The sequence below is a fragment of the Cajanus cajan genome, chromosome 1 (assembly GCF_000230855.2).
Source record: "Cajanus cajan strain Asha chromosome 1, NIPB_CcT2T_4, whole genome shotgun sequence".
Taxonomy (NCBI): Eukaryota; Viridiplantae; Streptophyta; class Magnoliopsida; order Fabales; family Fabaceae; genus Cajanus; species Cajanus cajan.
The window spans coordinates 27,078,049-27,092,258 of record NC_138517.1 but is presented as its reverse complement, the minus strand read 5'-3'; the positions used below and the strand labels follow the sequence as shown (position 1 = coordinate 27,092,258).

The window sequence follows — 14,210 nt, the reverse complement described above, 5'->3', positions numbered from 1 at the left end:
ATTTTCCCTTAGGTAATTGTCTTTGCAAAATGCGAAAAATTGAAGTGAGCCATAAATTGCCTATAGGAGAATCATGCTTTCAACTATGAACAAGCAATCTAATTTAATTCCATAGTAGAGCTAGCCAATAACTTCAGAATAAGTGGTGCAAAACATGGGGTTGAAAGGGCTTGAACTTTTATTTCAATGATTAGATCATTCTAACAAAGAATAAACCAATAGAAGACTCACATCCAAGGTCATGCCATTCAAAATCCATCAGGAAATGATAAATTAAGTTTGCAGTTAACTTGGAAGGGAATGTGCTTAACTGGTCATTCAAATAATGCAAGATTCTCCTTGTTTACCACAGATCAATGCTAACTTCCTAAAACCTACATAAAATTAGGCTTTTGTGTTCAAGCCATACAACCCTTCCTTCACAAAACTCACCCTTTTCTTATTCATGACCATCCACCTCTGGATCAGTACCAGAGTCCCACCCCATCAAGACTTTCCTGCAGAAACCCACATAAAAAACTAAATCCCTTAAAGTGATAGGAACTACAATGACCCTATAACTCTACCAGTCTTCACTAAATTAAAGCATTCTTTACTATCCCACACTTCTGTTTAAATTACAAATAGTTTACTAGAATGACTAGCTATTGAGGTGTCATTCTGTTCCAGCATTTCAACTTTCAATACAAAAGACACCAATACAAGTATATAACAGCAAAATCTACCAAGATTGAGGAAGGAAACAACAAAACATATAAGAACATCATATATAGGAAGCCAGTATTGGTGTGTGCAGACTCCAGAAACAAAATTCTACAAATCAGTCAAAATTTGCATTGAGAAACAAATGGTACAATACAATTACAACAACATTGATAAAAAAAAACCAGGAACAACATTAATTAAGCTTAAGCACATTATTACCAATTTCGAAGCATAAACCCTAAATCCTGAGTCAGGGCACAGCATTGAGCCTCCCTTCGAACACGAACCCGCGGTAGAGCCCGTCGCCATTCCCAGGGAGGTTATCAATCCAGCGCCACTCAACGCCGTCGGCGGCGTGGCGGTCCCAGAGCGCGAGCTTCCCGATGCGCTTGGCGGAGAAGCAGACGCGGTCGGCGGCGCCGAAGGCCTTGAACTTGGTGGAGTCGCGGAAGCACTTGAACATGTCGTGCGGCATGCGCGCAGCCTCGTCCCAGCGGAGCGTGTCGAGGTCGAGGCGGAGGACGAGGAGCGTGGAGCAGGGGGCGTTGAGGGCGAAGGAGGACTTGAGGCCGCCGACCATGAGGATGCGGTTGCCGAGGCCGCGGACGAGGCGGGGGCGGCGGAGGACGTCGAGGACGTCGCCCCAGTGGGGGCGGTCGAGGCGGTGCCAGGGGGAGGCGGAGGCGGCGGCGAGGCGGCACGTGTAGAGCTTCCAGTGGCTGCGCCAGGGGGAGCCGACGTCGCAGAGGGCGTAGGCGGAGTCGTTCATCAGGAGAGGGCTACGAGGCTTCGAAGGTAGGTTGGAGGAGAATTTGAGCCACTTTGTTGAGTGTGGCTGGCAGTAGAGAGCGGCTAGTTCGGTTAGGACCATCACGCGCTGGTTTGAGTCCACCAGGACGGTGCCGTGGCGCGACCAGGCCGAGCCCAGGTGGGGGAGGAGCCGGAAGGTGCGGGTGAGGGGGTTGCAAGCGAGGAGGGATTTGGTGTTGGTGTTGGTGGGATGGGCTTGGGCTTGGGCTTGGGCTTGGGCCTGGGGTTGGGGTTGGGCCCAGAGGTAGAGGAGGCCCGGGGAGGAGGCGACGGGGAGGGGGGAGTGGAAGGGGAGGAAGTCGAGGGGGAAGTGGAGCCAGGTGTTGTGGTCGGGGTCGAAGAGGGGGAGGGGGGAGTGGTGGTGGTGGTGGTGGTGGCGGTGGCGGAGGGCGAGGAGGCGGAGGGGGGGGGAGGGTGGTGGAGAGGAGGTGGAGGAAGGAGGGGGTGGAGAGGAGGTGGAGGAAGAATTTGGAGAGGGAGCGGCAGAGGATGATCTGGCGGAGGGGGAGGGAGGAGAAGATCTGGTGGAGGGTGTCGTGGGGGAGTCGGTAGATCGGGGGCTCTTCCTCCATCTTCTTCAACTCTAAATTATGCCTCAGCTCCGAATTGGGGAAAAGCCTATGCTTTTACAAGGTTAGTGAAACTCAACCTTGCTTCAACTCTCTTTTTCTTCCTCCATGTACCTCACTTTCTCACACTCTCCACATGACAACAAACATCTTCATACCCTTCTACCTCTTTTTAATTAAGTTTAAATTTATTAAAAAAATATAAGAATTTAGTTGATCTCACCTTTTATTAATAATTATTTCTCTCTTAATTTTATTATTTTTAATAAATTTTAATTGATAAAAGTGAGTTTGTTGAAGAAAATATGTTATTAACACTTTTTATTAGATGAGAAATGTTAACAACACATTTTTATTATACTCTTTTAAACACATATTCTTTCATTAGTTGAATTTATTGAAAAACAAAATATTTAATAGGGCTGACATTTTATTTATTAATTCTTTCAAATTTAAAAAGAAAAAAAGAAACTAATAATAGTGAGTGTGTTAAAAGAAGTATGTTAGAAATTGTGTTCTTAACACTTATCCACTTAGATTTAGTTCTTAATGATTTTAGTGCTGATTTTTTTATTAAAATAGATTGAAATAGATATTGTTTTTACTTTATCCAATCAAAATTTTTAGGTTTCAATACACATTTATTTAAAGTTGTTATACACAAATTAATAAATACAATAAATTTTTCTATTTTTTTATAAAATGATTTTAATATTTTTTTATTATATTATTTTTCATTTTTATTTTTTAATAAATATATTTTAGTTCTCCATATATAAATTAATTAAAAATTAGATAAGATGAGTAGAAAGTAATTAATATGGTTTTAAACTTTGAAAACAATAAATAAATAAAAATAACATTTTACTACACACTAACGAATAAAGGAGATACATACTTTTTATAACATAATAAGTGTGGTACTAGGTTTCTTGTTATAAGATACCAAGAAAATGATGCAATACAATGATAAATTTATAAAGAATAACCTTGTTATTAATTTTATTTATTATAAATGATGTAATACAATGATAATTTTTTAAAACATATTATTAGATATACAAAGAAAAGGATATAATTAATGCAACATCAAAACTTGAAAAGTTGAATGACGCTTATTTTCATACTTAATTTTTCTACTTATATGATACTTATAGTAGGATGAAGAGAGTAATTTTTTTATATAATTTTTAGATAATTATTATTAAAATAAAAATTATAAGTAATTATTATCGAAGTCAACAAAACTTAATATTCATAATATTTTAAGGTTAAATAACATTAAAAAATTTACTATCGGAGCATATATTTTTTTCTTAATTAATTGTTATAAAAGCAACAATATGCGTGATAACAATTTCAAAAAGACATGCATTACTCATGTTTGTCTAATAATCATGTTACAATGATATAATAACATCAATATAGTTTAAGGTCCAAGTGAAATATAATTGTGTTTTCTTGGTCATTTCTTTTTATAATAGATGTGGAGTTTTCAGATTCAAAAATTGAAGGGGGGAAAATCTAATGTCATCCGTCATATAGCTTAAACATAAACAAAGAAGTTATATATTTGTTTAACCACAACAACAATTGCATTGTTGATCATTGTGTGATGCTAATACGTCATCTCCTTTCCAACTATGATCATTGTATGATGTAAATATATAGGCATAACTTCTAGGATTAATTTTAATGACAAGAGAATGAAGGAAGTTTTCAAACATTGTTACAATGCTAATTGGTAGGTTTGTTGAAGTGAAGTTCAAGAATGCAAATGTAGCTTTTATTGTATATGATCAAGTGTAATCTTCTGTTATTAACGGGCTTAGATGAATCAAGTATTATGGTTAGGTAAGATTAAGGGATAAGTCTTGGGTTAGGTTCAATCATGTAAAAATGAAAAAAAAAAAAAAAAAACATGATTTTTGAAGTTGGGTATTTATAATCAAATCTTGCAATTGTGATTAAGTTATGATACTTGATATTGTAAAAAATATATATATAAATAAATGCCCCTTAATTATAATTATAGTTGTAATGACTGAGTCTTTTTCTTTATGGCGGAAAGACAAATTTATAATGACTGAGTCTTTTTCTGGGGATCATTTTATTGGTGTGAAAGCGTTGTGGGGGGAAAATAATCTTGAATGCTCTTTTGTAAACATATATGCTCCCTGCGACCTGCAAAGGAAAAAAGAGCTGTGGCGGTGCCTAGTGGAGGTGATGAGGAGTCGTGGAGGTGATTTATGGTGTGTAGGAGGTGATTTTAATGTTGTAAGGGTTGAGGGGGAGAGGAGAGGGGTGAGTTCCTACTGGAGAGAAGATGATATGAAGTGCTTTGATGAATTTATTACTGAGGCTGAGTTGGTGGATTTACCGCTAGTAGGGAGAAAATATACATGGTACAAAATAGATGGAAAGTGTATGAGCAGATTAGACAGATTCTTAATTTCAAATGCTTGGTTGTCTCATTGGCCACATACAACACAATGGGGCCTTAGTAGAGGTGTGTCAGATCATTGTGCTATCTTGTTGAAAAATGAAGATATCAATTGGGGTCCAAAGCCTTTTAGAGTTCTTGATTGCTGGAGGGGTGATGCGAGGTACGCCGTATTTGTGAGGTCCCAATGGAGGGAATTAAACGTGGAGGGGAGGGCCGCATTTGTACTAAAGGAGAAGCTCAAGCTCTTAAAATGTAGATTGCGTCGGTGGAATCAAGAGACATTTGGTTGTTTAGACAGGAAAATAAATGAGGCTTGGAATATTGTTAACATGCTGGATCTTAAGAGTGAAGATTCTAATCTACAAGAAGATGAAGTTGTACAAAGAAAGGAGTGGAGAGCTCAGTTGTGTGCATCATTGACTCTTAAGGATAATCTGTTGTTTCAAAAGTCGCGTCTTAATTGGTTGCAAGCAGGAGATGCTAACTCAAAATTTTTCCATGCCTGTATCAATCGTAGAAGGTTAAAAAATGAGATCCGAAGCTTGAAGGTGGCCAATGAAAGGTATAATGAGCCTTCGACAATAAAAGAGGCAGTCAAAGGCTTTTTTGAAGGGCACTTTCGGGAGTGTTTGCATGCTAGACCTCGACTTCAAGGTACCAACTTTAAAACATTGTCAGACGAAGATGCTACAACCTTAATCTTGCCATTTTCTGATGAAGAAGTTAAGATTGCAGTGTGGGATTGTGAAGGATCCAAAAGTCCAGGACCTGATGGATTTAATTTCACTTTTATCAAGGATTTTTGGGATGATATTAAAGCTGATTTTTTGGCCTTCTTACATGAGTTTCATGCTAATGGGAAATTAGTTAAAGGATCCAATAGCTCTTTTGTGGTTCTTGTGCCTAAAACTGATAATCCTCAAAAAGTGGAGGAATACCGACCTATTTCCTTAATTGGATGTATGTATAAGGTGTTAGCAAAAGTATTGGAAAATAGAATGAAGAAAGTCGTTGGGAAAGTTATTTCTGAGAGTCAATCAACATTTTTAAAAGGACGGCTAATTCTTGATAGTGTATTGATTGCCAACGAAATTCTAGAAGAGGCAAAAAGAAAGAAAAAACAATGCTTGATGTTGAAGGTTGATTTTGAGAAGGCTTATGATTCTGTCAATTGGGAGTTTATTTTGTTTGTTATGGAAAAAATGAGGTTTCCAATTTTGTCGAGGAGGTGGATAACAGAGTGTTTAGCCATTGCTAGAGTGTCTGTTCTTGTGAATGGAAGTCCATCTAGTGAATTTGGAGTTGGTAGAGGGTTGAGACAAGGAGACCCACTGGCTCCTTTTCTTTATTTGATTGCTGCAGAAGGTTTGTCCTCTTTGATGTCTAAAGCAGTGCAAGAATGTGTCTTTACAAGCTATATGGTTGGTGGGGATGCAGTGCCGGTATCACATCTACAATATGCTGACGATACTATCCTAGTGGGCGATGCTACTCTGAGTAATGGTTGGGCTTTTAAAGCTATTCTACAGCTGTTTGAGTTAATAGCCGGTCTCAAGGTTAATTTCTTCAAAAGTCAGCTCTTGGGTGTTAACGTTGACCAGGTTTGGTTGCAGTCTTTGGCTCAGTTTCTAAATTGCAAAGTTGGGTCCTTCCCGTGCTCTTATCTAGGATTACCACTTGGAGCTAATCCTGCTCACTTGACGACCTGGCAGCCCGTGGTGCGGAAGGTGGAAAAAAAGTTATCAAAATGGAAGAGCAAATTGTTGTCCTTCGGTGGTAGGCTTGTGCTCTTGAAATCTATGCTCCACTCCATCCCGATCTACTTTCTTTCCTTCTTCAAGGCTCCCAAAGGAATCATCTCTCATCTTGAATCTTTGTTCTCAAATTTTCTCTGGGGAGGGGATGATGAACATAGGAAATTAGTTTGGGTCTCTTGGGCTGATGTGTGTCGAGAAAAACAGTATGAGGGACTAGGTTTGAGAGATTTGAGAGCTTTCAATTTTTCTCTATTAGGGAAGTGGAGGTGGAGACTATTAGTTGAGAGAGATAGGTTGTGGAATAAAGTGTTAACATCTTTATATGGAGTGCCATCCTTGACTTTGGAAGGTAGAAGGGGTAGTGTGTCCAGGTGGTGGCTAGATCTGTGGAGTATTGATATGTGTGATGGTATCTCTTGGGATTGGTTTTCTACAATGTGTGTACGAGTTTTGGGTAATGGGCGAAACACCTCTTTTTGGAAGGATTCTTGGTGTACGACAACTCCTTTTTGTGTCCGATATGGTAGGCTTTTTTCTATTACTATCAACTCGGAGGCAACCGTGGCAGACATGTTCTTTGGTAGAGGGGGTGGTGTTGAGTGGAATTGGAGGTGGAGAAGGCCTTTATTTTAGTGGGAATTGGAACAGTTAGATCTATTAGTTTCTGATCTTCGTGGTTTTTAGGTTCAAGAGTATACTCATGATTCTTGGAGATGGAAAGCTGATCCAGATGGCAAGTATTCTGTCAAGTCATCTTATCATGTTATTGTCAATGATTCTCTCTTCGCTGAAATACCATTACACAGGTTTATCTGGTGCCGTTTAGTGCCCCATAAGGTCTCTTGTTTTGTCTGGAGGGTATTGTTAGACAGATTCCCCTCAAAATTTAATCTTGTTAAGCGACATGTTCTTATTAATTCGGATAGTTCCTGTGCATGGTGTCAATATAGGATGGAGACTTCTTCACACCTATTCTTTGAGTGCTATTTTGCATATCATGTTTGGATGCTTTCCTTGGAATGGTGTGGCTTCACTTCTGTGCTGTCAAATAGCTTCACTGCTCATTTTGATCAATTTCTTGGGCTGCCTCTCTATCCTTCCAAAATGAGGTATAGATGGGCTGTGATCTGGTTGACTGTAATCTGGAGTATTTGGCTAGCAAGAAATGCTCTTATTTTTTCTGACAAGGTGCTATCTACTTTAGACGTGCTTGAATTGGTTAAAATGCGCACTTGGAAATGGCTAAAAGCGAGAGATAATTCTTTTTCATACTCATTTTCTTCTTGGGCTGAGTCCCCTGCCGTATGCCTTAATTTTTATTTAGTGATTTTGTTGGTGATTATTGCTATCTGGGTGTGTGATTCCGACTTAGTTGCGGCAATGCTTTTGACAATGCTGACTGGCTTCACTTTGCAGTTGATAATCTTTTTTTGGATTGATAGTTTAGCTGTTCCACCTATTAGTGAATGGTCTTTTATTGTATGATGTTTGCAAAGTGATTTTAGGAGGTATGTAATTATGGGGTTGTTTTCGTTAAACACCTCCTGTTGTCAGAGGTACACTACTTACTCTGGTTCTGTTGTGTATATGGGTTGGAGTACCCCTTGTATTCCTCTTATTTAATTCAATTTTGCTTAGCAAAAAAAAAATAACAAAGATCACCAAAATCTTGACATTACAATCTCAAATGAATTGTAATTTAGAATAATATGTTGATTAGATGTCTAAATGTAAATTATTTGTGCAACTTTAAGTTTCATGTGCCTATGAGACATATGCTTTATATGAGCATTGAGTATGATTTCTCTTATTAGTTCTTTAGTCTTTATTGTATATATCTTGTATAATATTTTGTACATAATAAATATTTGTATAGGTGTATTTTTGTCTTTGTATTTGTAAGATACTTTTATCTTTCTTTGTAGGTCATACCCTTAGGATTTTTTCATATTTTTAGTATGAGTAGTGGGGTACCAAATAGTAAGGGTGTAGGTAAAACTAGTAATTGGGCCTTTAGTGGGCCTAGGACAAAACTTTCATATTAGGCTTGTTTTCTTCTATTTAATCCAAGGAATTTATTTAGCTAGGTTTCACCATCATTTGGTGAACCTAGCTAAACTAATTTCAAGGTTTTTGGATTGGTTTAGATGGAAGGAAACAACCTTGGCCGCCTAGCATCTATCTTAGCCGAAATTCACTTAGCTTCTCCAACAAACTTGGCTCTTGTTAGCCAAGGAGACAAGGTGACACTTGGCACCTCTTGATTGGCGCTTCTAGATCTAGGTCTCTCTTCCTTGTCTTCTTAGGAGACAATGTGACACTTGACACTCTAGGATTGGCTAATCTAGATCTAAGTGTTCCTACTTTATCTCTACCTTGTCTAACTTGCTCTAGAAGCTACTCCACCACTACTATATATAAGTTGTTTCACTTGTAAACTTCACTTTTTGGATGCATTTTATGAGAATTGTCGAGTTATTTCTATGAATTCTCTCTCCCTAAAGGCTCAAATTTTCTTTGATTTGGTTCCAATTAATTATCTTATCCTCTTCCTAAAGAGTGTGGTGATAGTTGAAGTGATTTATCTTCTTCTTAGGAGTAGCACCACCTGAAGGGAGTTCTTCACCACCTAAGGTGAAACCAGAGGTCTATACCTCCATTAGAGACCTTGGAGAAGCTTGAAAAGTGTCAAGAAGCCAAAGGTCTAAGAAGGAACTTGAAAGAGAAGCCAAAGCATTTGATCACTTCTTAAGGTTTTCCATCAACATTACTTCAACTTGGTAGGTGGAGGATTAATTTGGTCTCATGTGTTTCATGAAGCTAATCAAGTAGTTGATAAGATGGTCAATTATGGATTGTCTCTAGAAGATAATATTTGTGTATTTGATAATGTTAGACCTTTCTTTTCTTCGTTTGTAAAAGCTAATATTGTTCATACTTTGTTCCCTCGTGGTTTTTAATTGATTTTGTGGGGTTTCTTTTAACCCTTCATTTCACAAAAAAAAAAACTCACTTTTTATAAAAAAAATATTTTTGTATATTTCATCTAAAGATAATCTAATATTGCTACTTTTATAAGATTTAAAGGCTAAACTGATACTAGTTAGCCTTAGTACACAAGTATAGGCATTTTGATAATTTTTCCAAAATTTTTTAAAAATTCAAGAAAAATTTACAAAATTATATTTTAATATATTGACATGTGTCTAAGCTAAGAAGAATATTTTATTGTCTCCTAAACCTTTTTCTCATGTCATCCCCTTTCATATAGAAAAATAAGGGCAAAATAGTCATTTTAATAATTTTTTGATCTCCGACTCAAAATAATTATTAAAAATTATGATTAAGTAGGACTCAAAATTTAGATCATAATGATATATATATATATATATATATATATATATATATATATATATATATGAATTTTGAGATTCCTTTTAGATAAAATTTAGAAAGAAAAGAAAAATAAATGTCCTAAAATTTGGGGTGTTACAAGAAACCCCACCTAACCAAGCTCAATAATCCCAAAAACTACCAAGCATTCCAAAATTTGTGAGATAACGTCCAATTAAAGGACTACAGATGTGTTCTATGATATTGATATATTGATATCTATTCAAAATTGTTATCACTTTACAGGTGGATGCGTATGCATTTCTATCACTTTCAATAGGGAAAAAGTATTGATCAACATCGAGTCAATGTCAAGTAAGTACAACTATAATGAATTTTATTTTAAACCTTAGAGTATTGGGTGTCTAAAAGTAAATATTGTTGCCTTTGTATTTAACAAAATCAATGTCAAGGGTAAGTATGCTTGCTTACCCTTAGTATGTACATAAGTCGAGATCATTAAATTCTCACTCCTTTGTTTCTATCCTTTGTGCTTGTACTTAATAGATATAAGCAAAGATAATGATCAAACACAATGATTGAGATTATTCACCATTTTAGTTATCAAGAAGATTGTGAAGATTGATAGTGAGATACAATACTTCAAGAATAGTTTCACATATGCTTGTGTATAATTTAGGATTTATGCACTTCTTTGGTGTAAATATAAGTTTTACATTATATAAGTGAGAATAGTTAATATATATTTTACCTATAATTGTTAATCATACGATTTTAAATTCATATTTAAGAAGATCATGGTTCTTTATGTTTTATGATATTAACATATTTTAATAATCACAAAAAATTTAACTTTATTTTGATATCAACAACAAATAAATAGTTAGTAAGAATTGTGTCTAATGTAACAAGGTATTACATTTTTCAACTTTTCATTCAAAATTTATACGATTGTTTTGAGTATGTTAGTTTATGAAGGTAGTTAAATGACTATAAAAGGAATTTATGCTAGTCAAAAAGGATAAAGTAAGAAAAAGTGCAAAATATGTTCAAAGAAAAGGTCCATAAACATAATAATGGGTGGAAAATGAGCAAAGGAACATGTTTTGATTCACGAAGTGCCACACTTACCCAACAATGGTAAATAGGTTTCTTGTCATGTCACTTTTAGGACATGTCCACTTGACATGTCACTTCTAGGACATGCCTTCCCAACACTAGAGGTGTAAAAAATGGTTTGACCCAACCCAACGTAGCACCAACACACGAACATTTTCTAAATAATATGACTCAACCTAGTAGGCCACTAATATTTTGGCTTAAATCGTACAAGGTGTATTTGGTTTTGTATTATTTTTACTTTTCTTTGTTAAACTTAAATAAAAATAGAAAAATGACCCAATTTGGCTCAACTTGATTGGCCAACAAACTAGGCCGAGTCATAAAATAAATGACCTCTAAGAAATTTGAGTCAAGCCAAGTTGACTAATTGATAGCTTTATCCAGTAGTGATGCATAACATTGTTTAAAATATATATCATCCAATGGGTTTTTACCCTCATCAAGGGTGATCAAGTTATGAATTTTTATTTCTTTTAATCCTTGATGAGCCTGGGCTAGTCCAATAATTGATTAAGCATCTTGCACCTTGATTCTGGAGTTGGAATATAAATAGTTGAGAGAAAGCCATAATGGACATAGTTTATGCTTTCATCTTTGATGTAGAGAAGGTTCTTGAATAAATAAGATACATTTGGCAAGACAAAAAGTGGTTCGTTACTATCTCCCTTTTTCTCTACATACTTTTGTAGAAATTTAGTTTCCCTTCTTGTCATGAGTAGCTAAATTCTTTATTAAGGTCATGGTGTACTTTGTGATTGGAGACCTAAATGATTAATTTCACTTAAATTATCATTTTATTTAGCCACTTAGATTGCTTTATTATTCATAATTTGTATTTGAAGTTGATTGCTCCTTGTATGCTTTTAATTAACATATAGAGGTCTATTTCAATTCATGACCAATAATTGACAAAAAAAATTTGTAAGAAAATATTGGTAATTGATGTTTATTAAGGAGTTAAATTAGAAATAGATATGAAGGAATTTAAGAGCGTAAAAGAAACCACAATTTTAAGCTTATTTTTTGTTGATTTTTTCCCACCAACCGTTGCTTATTTTTCAATTTTTATCATATTATTTTTTCTTATCGAAACAACCATACTATCTAAAAGCTTATAATAATCATTTAGCCCTTTGGGTTTGATATTAGGGTGTACATCCTTTGTTATTACATTTGTTCTTAAGCACATTTTTAGTGCATTATATAACATGTATAATTGAGAAAAATAATGAATTCGGTAGGTATAATAGGAACATCTACTTAATCAAATTAATTACTGAAATTATATATTCAAATATATTGTTTTCACATCAAGGTGGTATGTTTTGGTTTGTGCAATATGATAAGATGAAAAATAATCAAAGTTATACAATTTAAAATAAGAAGTTGAAAAAGATAAGATAAAAGCAATTAAAATTACACGATCTAAAATAAAAATTTGTAAACACAATATTTTTCATTTGGTCTTCTTTTTTGCATCTTTATTTTTTCTTCCTTTTCTCTTCGACTATCCATTTTTGTTGTCATCTAATATCATCCTCTCGATTTTTATATCACTTTTTCTTATCATTTTCAATTTCATCATCATCTTTCTCCTCTACCTTTTTTCGTCAACAACTTATTGTATATGGAAGAACTTGAGTCTTTGTTGAACAAGCATAAACAGTTCATCAAACTCTTAAATCCAATGTTGATAAAGATCATTCATACATTGTTTAAAAGTATCCATTGTCATGTATGAAACGAAATCTATTGTTTAGGATCTTATGTGCGGTGTATTTTTACTCTTCAACATAATATTTGACTTCAATATTGAATACATAGGTTGTTAGGTAAGTAAAAGAGATAAGAGATAGAAAATTATATGAAAATGCAAAAGGTTCAATTTCAATAGATGAATAGTCAAATAGATCAAAGAGAGTTTTTCTCTAGGGAACATGGAAACTTTTGGTATAAAATAGTTTTAAAACTACAAAAACCTAAAAACAAAAAAAAAACACAAATGTCTACGAAAACATAAAAAAAAGTAATTAGGAAAAGGTGAAAAAAACACAAGACAAGTTTGGAAAGTGACAATTGGGTTGGGAAGAAAACATTTTCTCATAGCCATTAAGATTGAACAATAAGGCATGTGTTTTTCCAAGTCTCCCTGCAAGAAAAACAATAATAACATAAGTCATTCGTCTCTAAGAAAGTACAATAACATGTTCAAAACATCAAAATAGGCTAAGCATCAAATTGAGGTGGGAGTTTTCAATTACTTATAGAATAACATTAATTGTCTGCAGATGGAATCAGGGGTGGGAGTGGGAGCTCTAGTTGGAAGGGACTAATATCAAGTTTGTCATGACCAGGAATATGCTCAAACTTGTTAGTCCTTAGGTTGGCAACAAGAATCCCATTAGCATAAGAATGCAAATACACAATGTCTCCATCATAGGGATGAAATCCTGCTACACGCTTGAAGTAATTGGCACAAAACATAGCAGGGAGGTGTGTGGAAAGGTTTGTCTTATGCACCAATTGCCATGTTGGGTAAAAGCTTTTTGGGGTGGTGTCCTTCTCTATCTGTATCAATTCCCACACTCTCAAATTATTATCATTGTTAATATCTGCAATCTTCAAAGTCCCACCAGAGCATCCCAGGTATCCAGATCTCACTATATTCATAGCATCAACATCTTCAGGATAATCAATTGTATAATTGACCACAAAAAGGTGATCAATCACAAAAACACCCTTTGTGCCCATGAAATAAAGGTTTCCTTTATGTGCCAAACCAAGCTTCCAATGAGGAGCAAAAGTAAATCCCTTTATGCATCTCACAACCATTTGTCTCCATATACCAGTATGCGAGAAGAAAACCTCCATACTAAAGTTATCTAGGCTTTTTATAAAAGAATTCACAATCACCACCAAAAAACGACGAGTAGAATTTGAGGTTATGGAAAGGAAGCCAATAGCATATATGCGTTCTTTCTTATTTGTGTCAGGAAAGGGAGCTATGTGGGTGCATACCTTGGTGAGTGGATCATACACAAAGTAACCCCTACCTGATGTGGATCTGTTGTTGTAGTACAAAAATAAGCCGTTGGAATAGCCACACACATTCCCTTTTATGAGCATCTGATCTAGTGAAAAAGGAGCCTTGTGGGCTTGAGGATTGGAGTCTAAATCTGGAGGTGGGAAAGTGAGCATGAGTTGGCAAGGTGAAATGAAGGTGAAGATGGCCTTGGAAAGAGAGTATTGGCGAGACACAAATTGTTTCAGAAAATAAGGGATTGAAAGCAATTTCAACCAACGCTTGCACACACACTTGCATTTCACAGTGGATTTGTATGGCATTCGAAAGAATATTTCTACCAATATATCATCTTGTAAATTGTTTATATCACTCAACAAAGAAGAACAGTTCAGAAATGATAAGGCAAATGAGATATTAGCCAT

The 14,210-nt window shown here is 35.5% G+C and overlaps 2 protein-coding genes across 2 annotated transcripts; both read right to left on the bottom strand.

Annotated features, from left to right (window-relative positions):
* Positions 1–739: 739 nt before the first annotated feature.
* Positions 740–2,242, bottom strand: LOC109808860 (SKP1-interacting partner 15). The gene is given in 2 exon segments (XM_020372021.3): positions 740–1,930; positions 1,932–2,242. Coding segments are annotated over 2 exon segments (1,131 nt in total). The 5' UTR covers positions 2,088–2,242; the 3' UTR covers positions 740–955.
* A 10,795-nt stretch (positions 2,243–13,037) lies between these two features.
* LOC109807229 (putative F-box protein At5g38810) lies at positions 13,038–14,210 on the bottom strand. The gene has a single exon (XM_020369745.2). It carries the CDS (start codon positions 14,208–14,210, stop codon positions 13,038–13,040), a length of 1,173 nt encoding a protein of 390 aa, XP_020225334.2.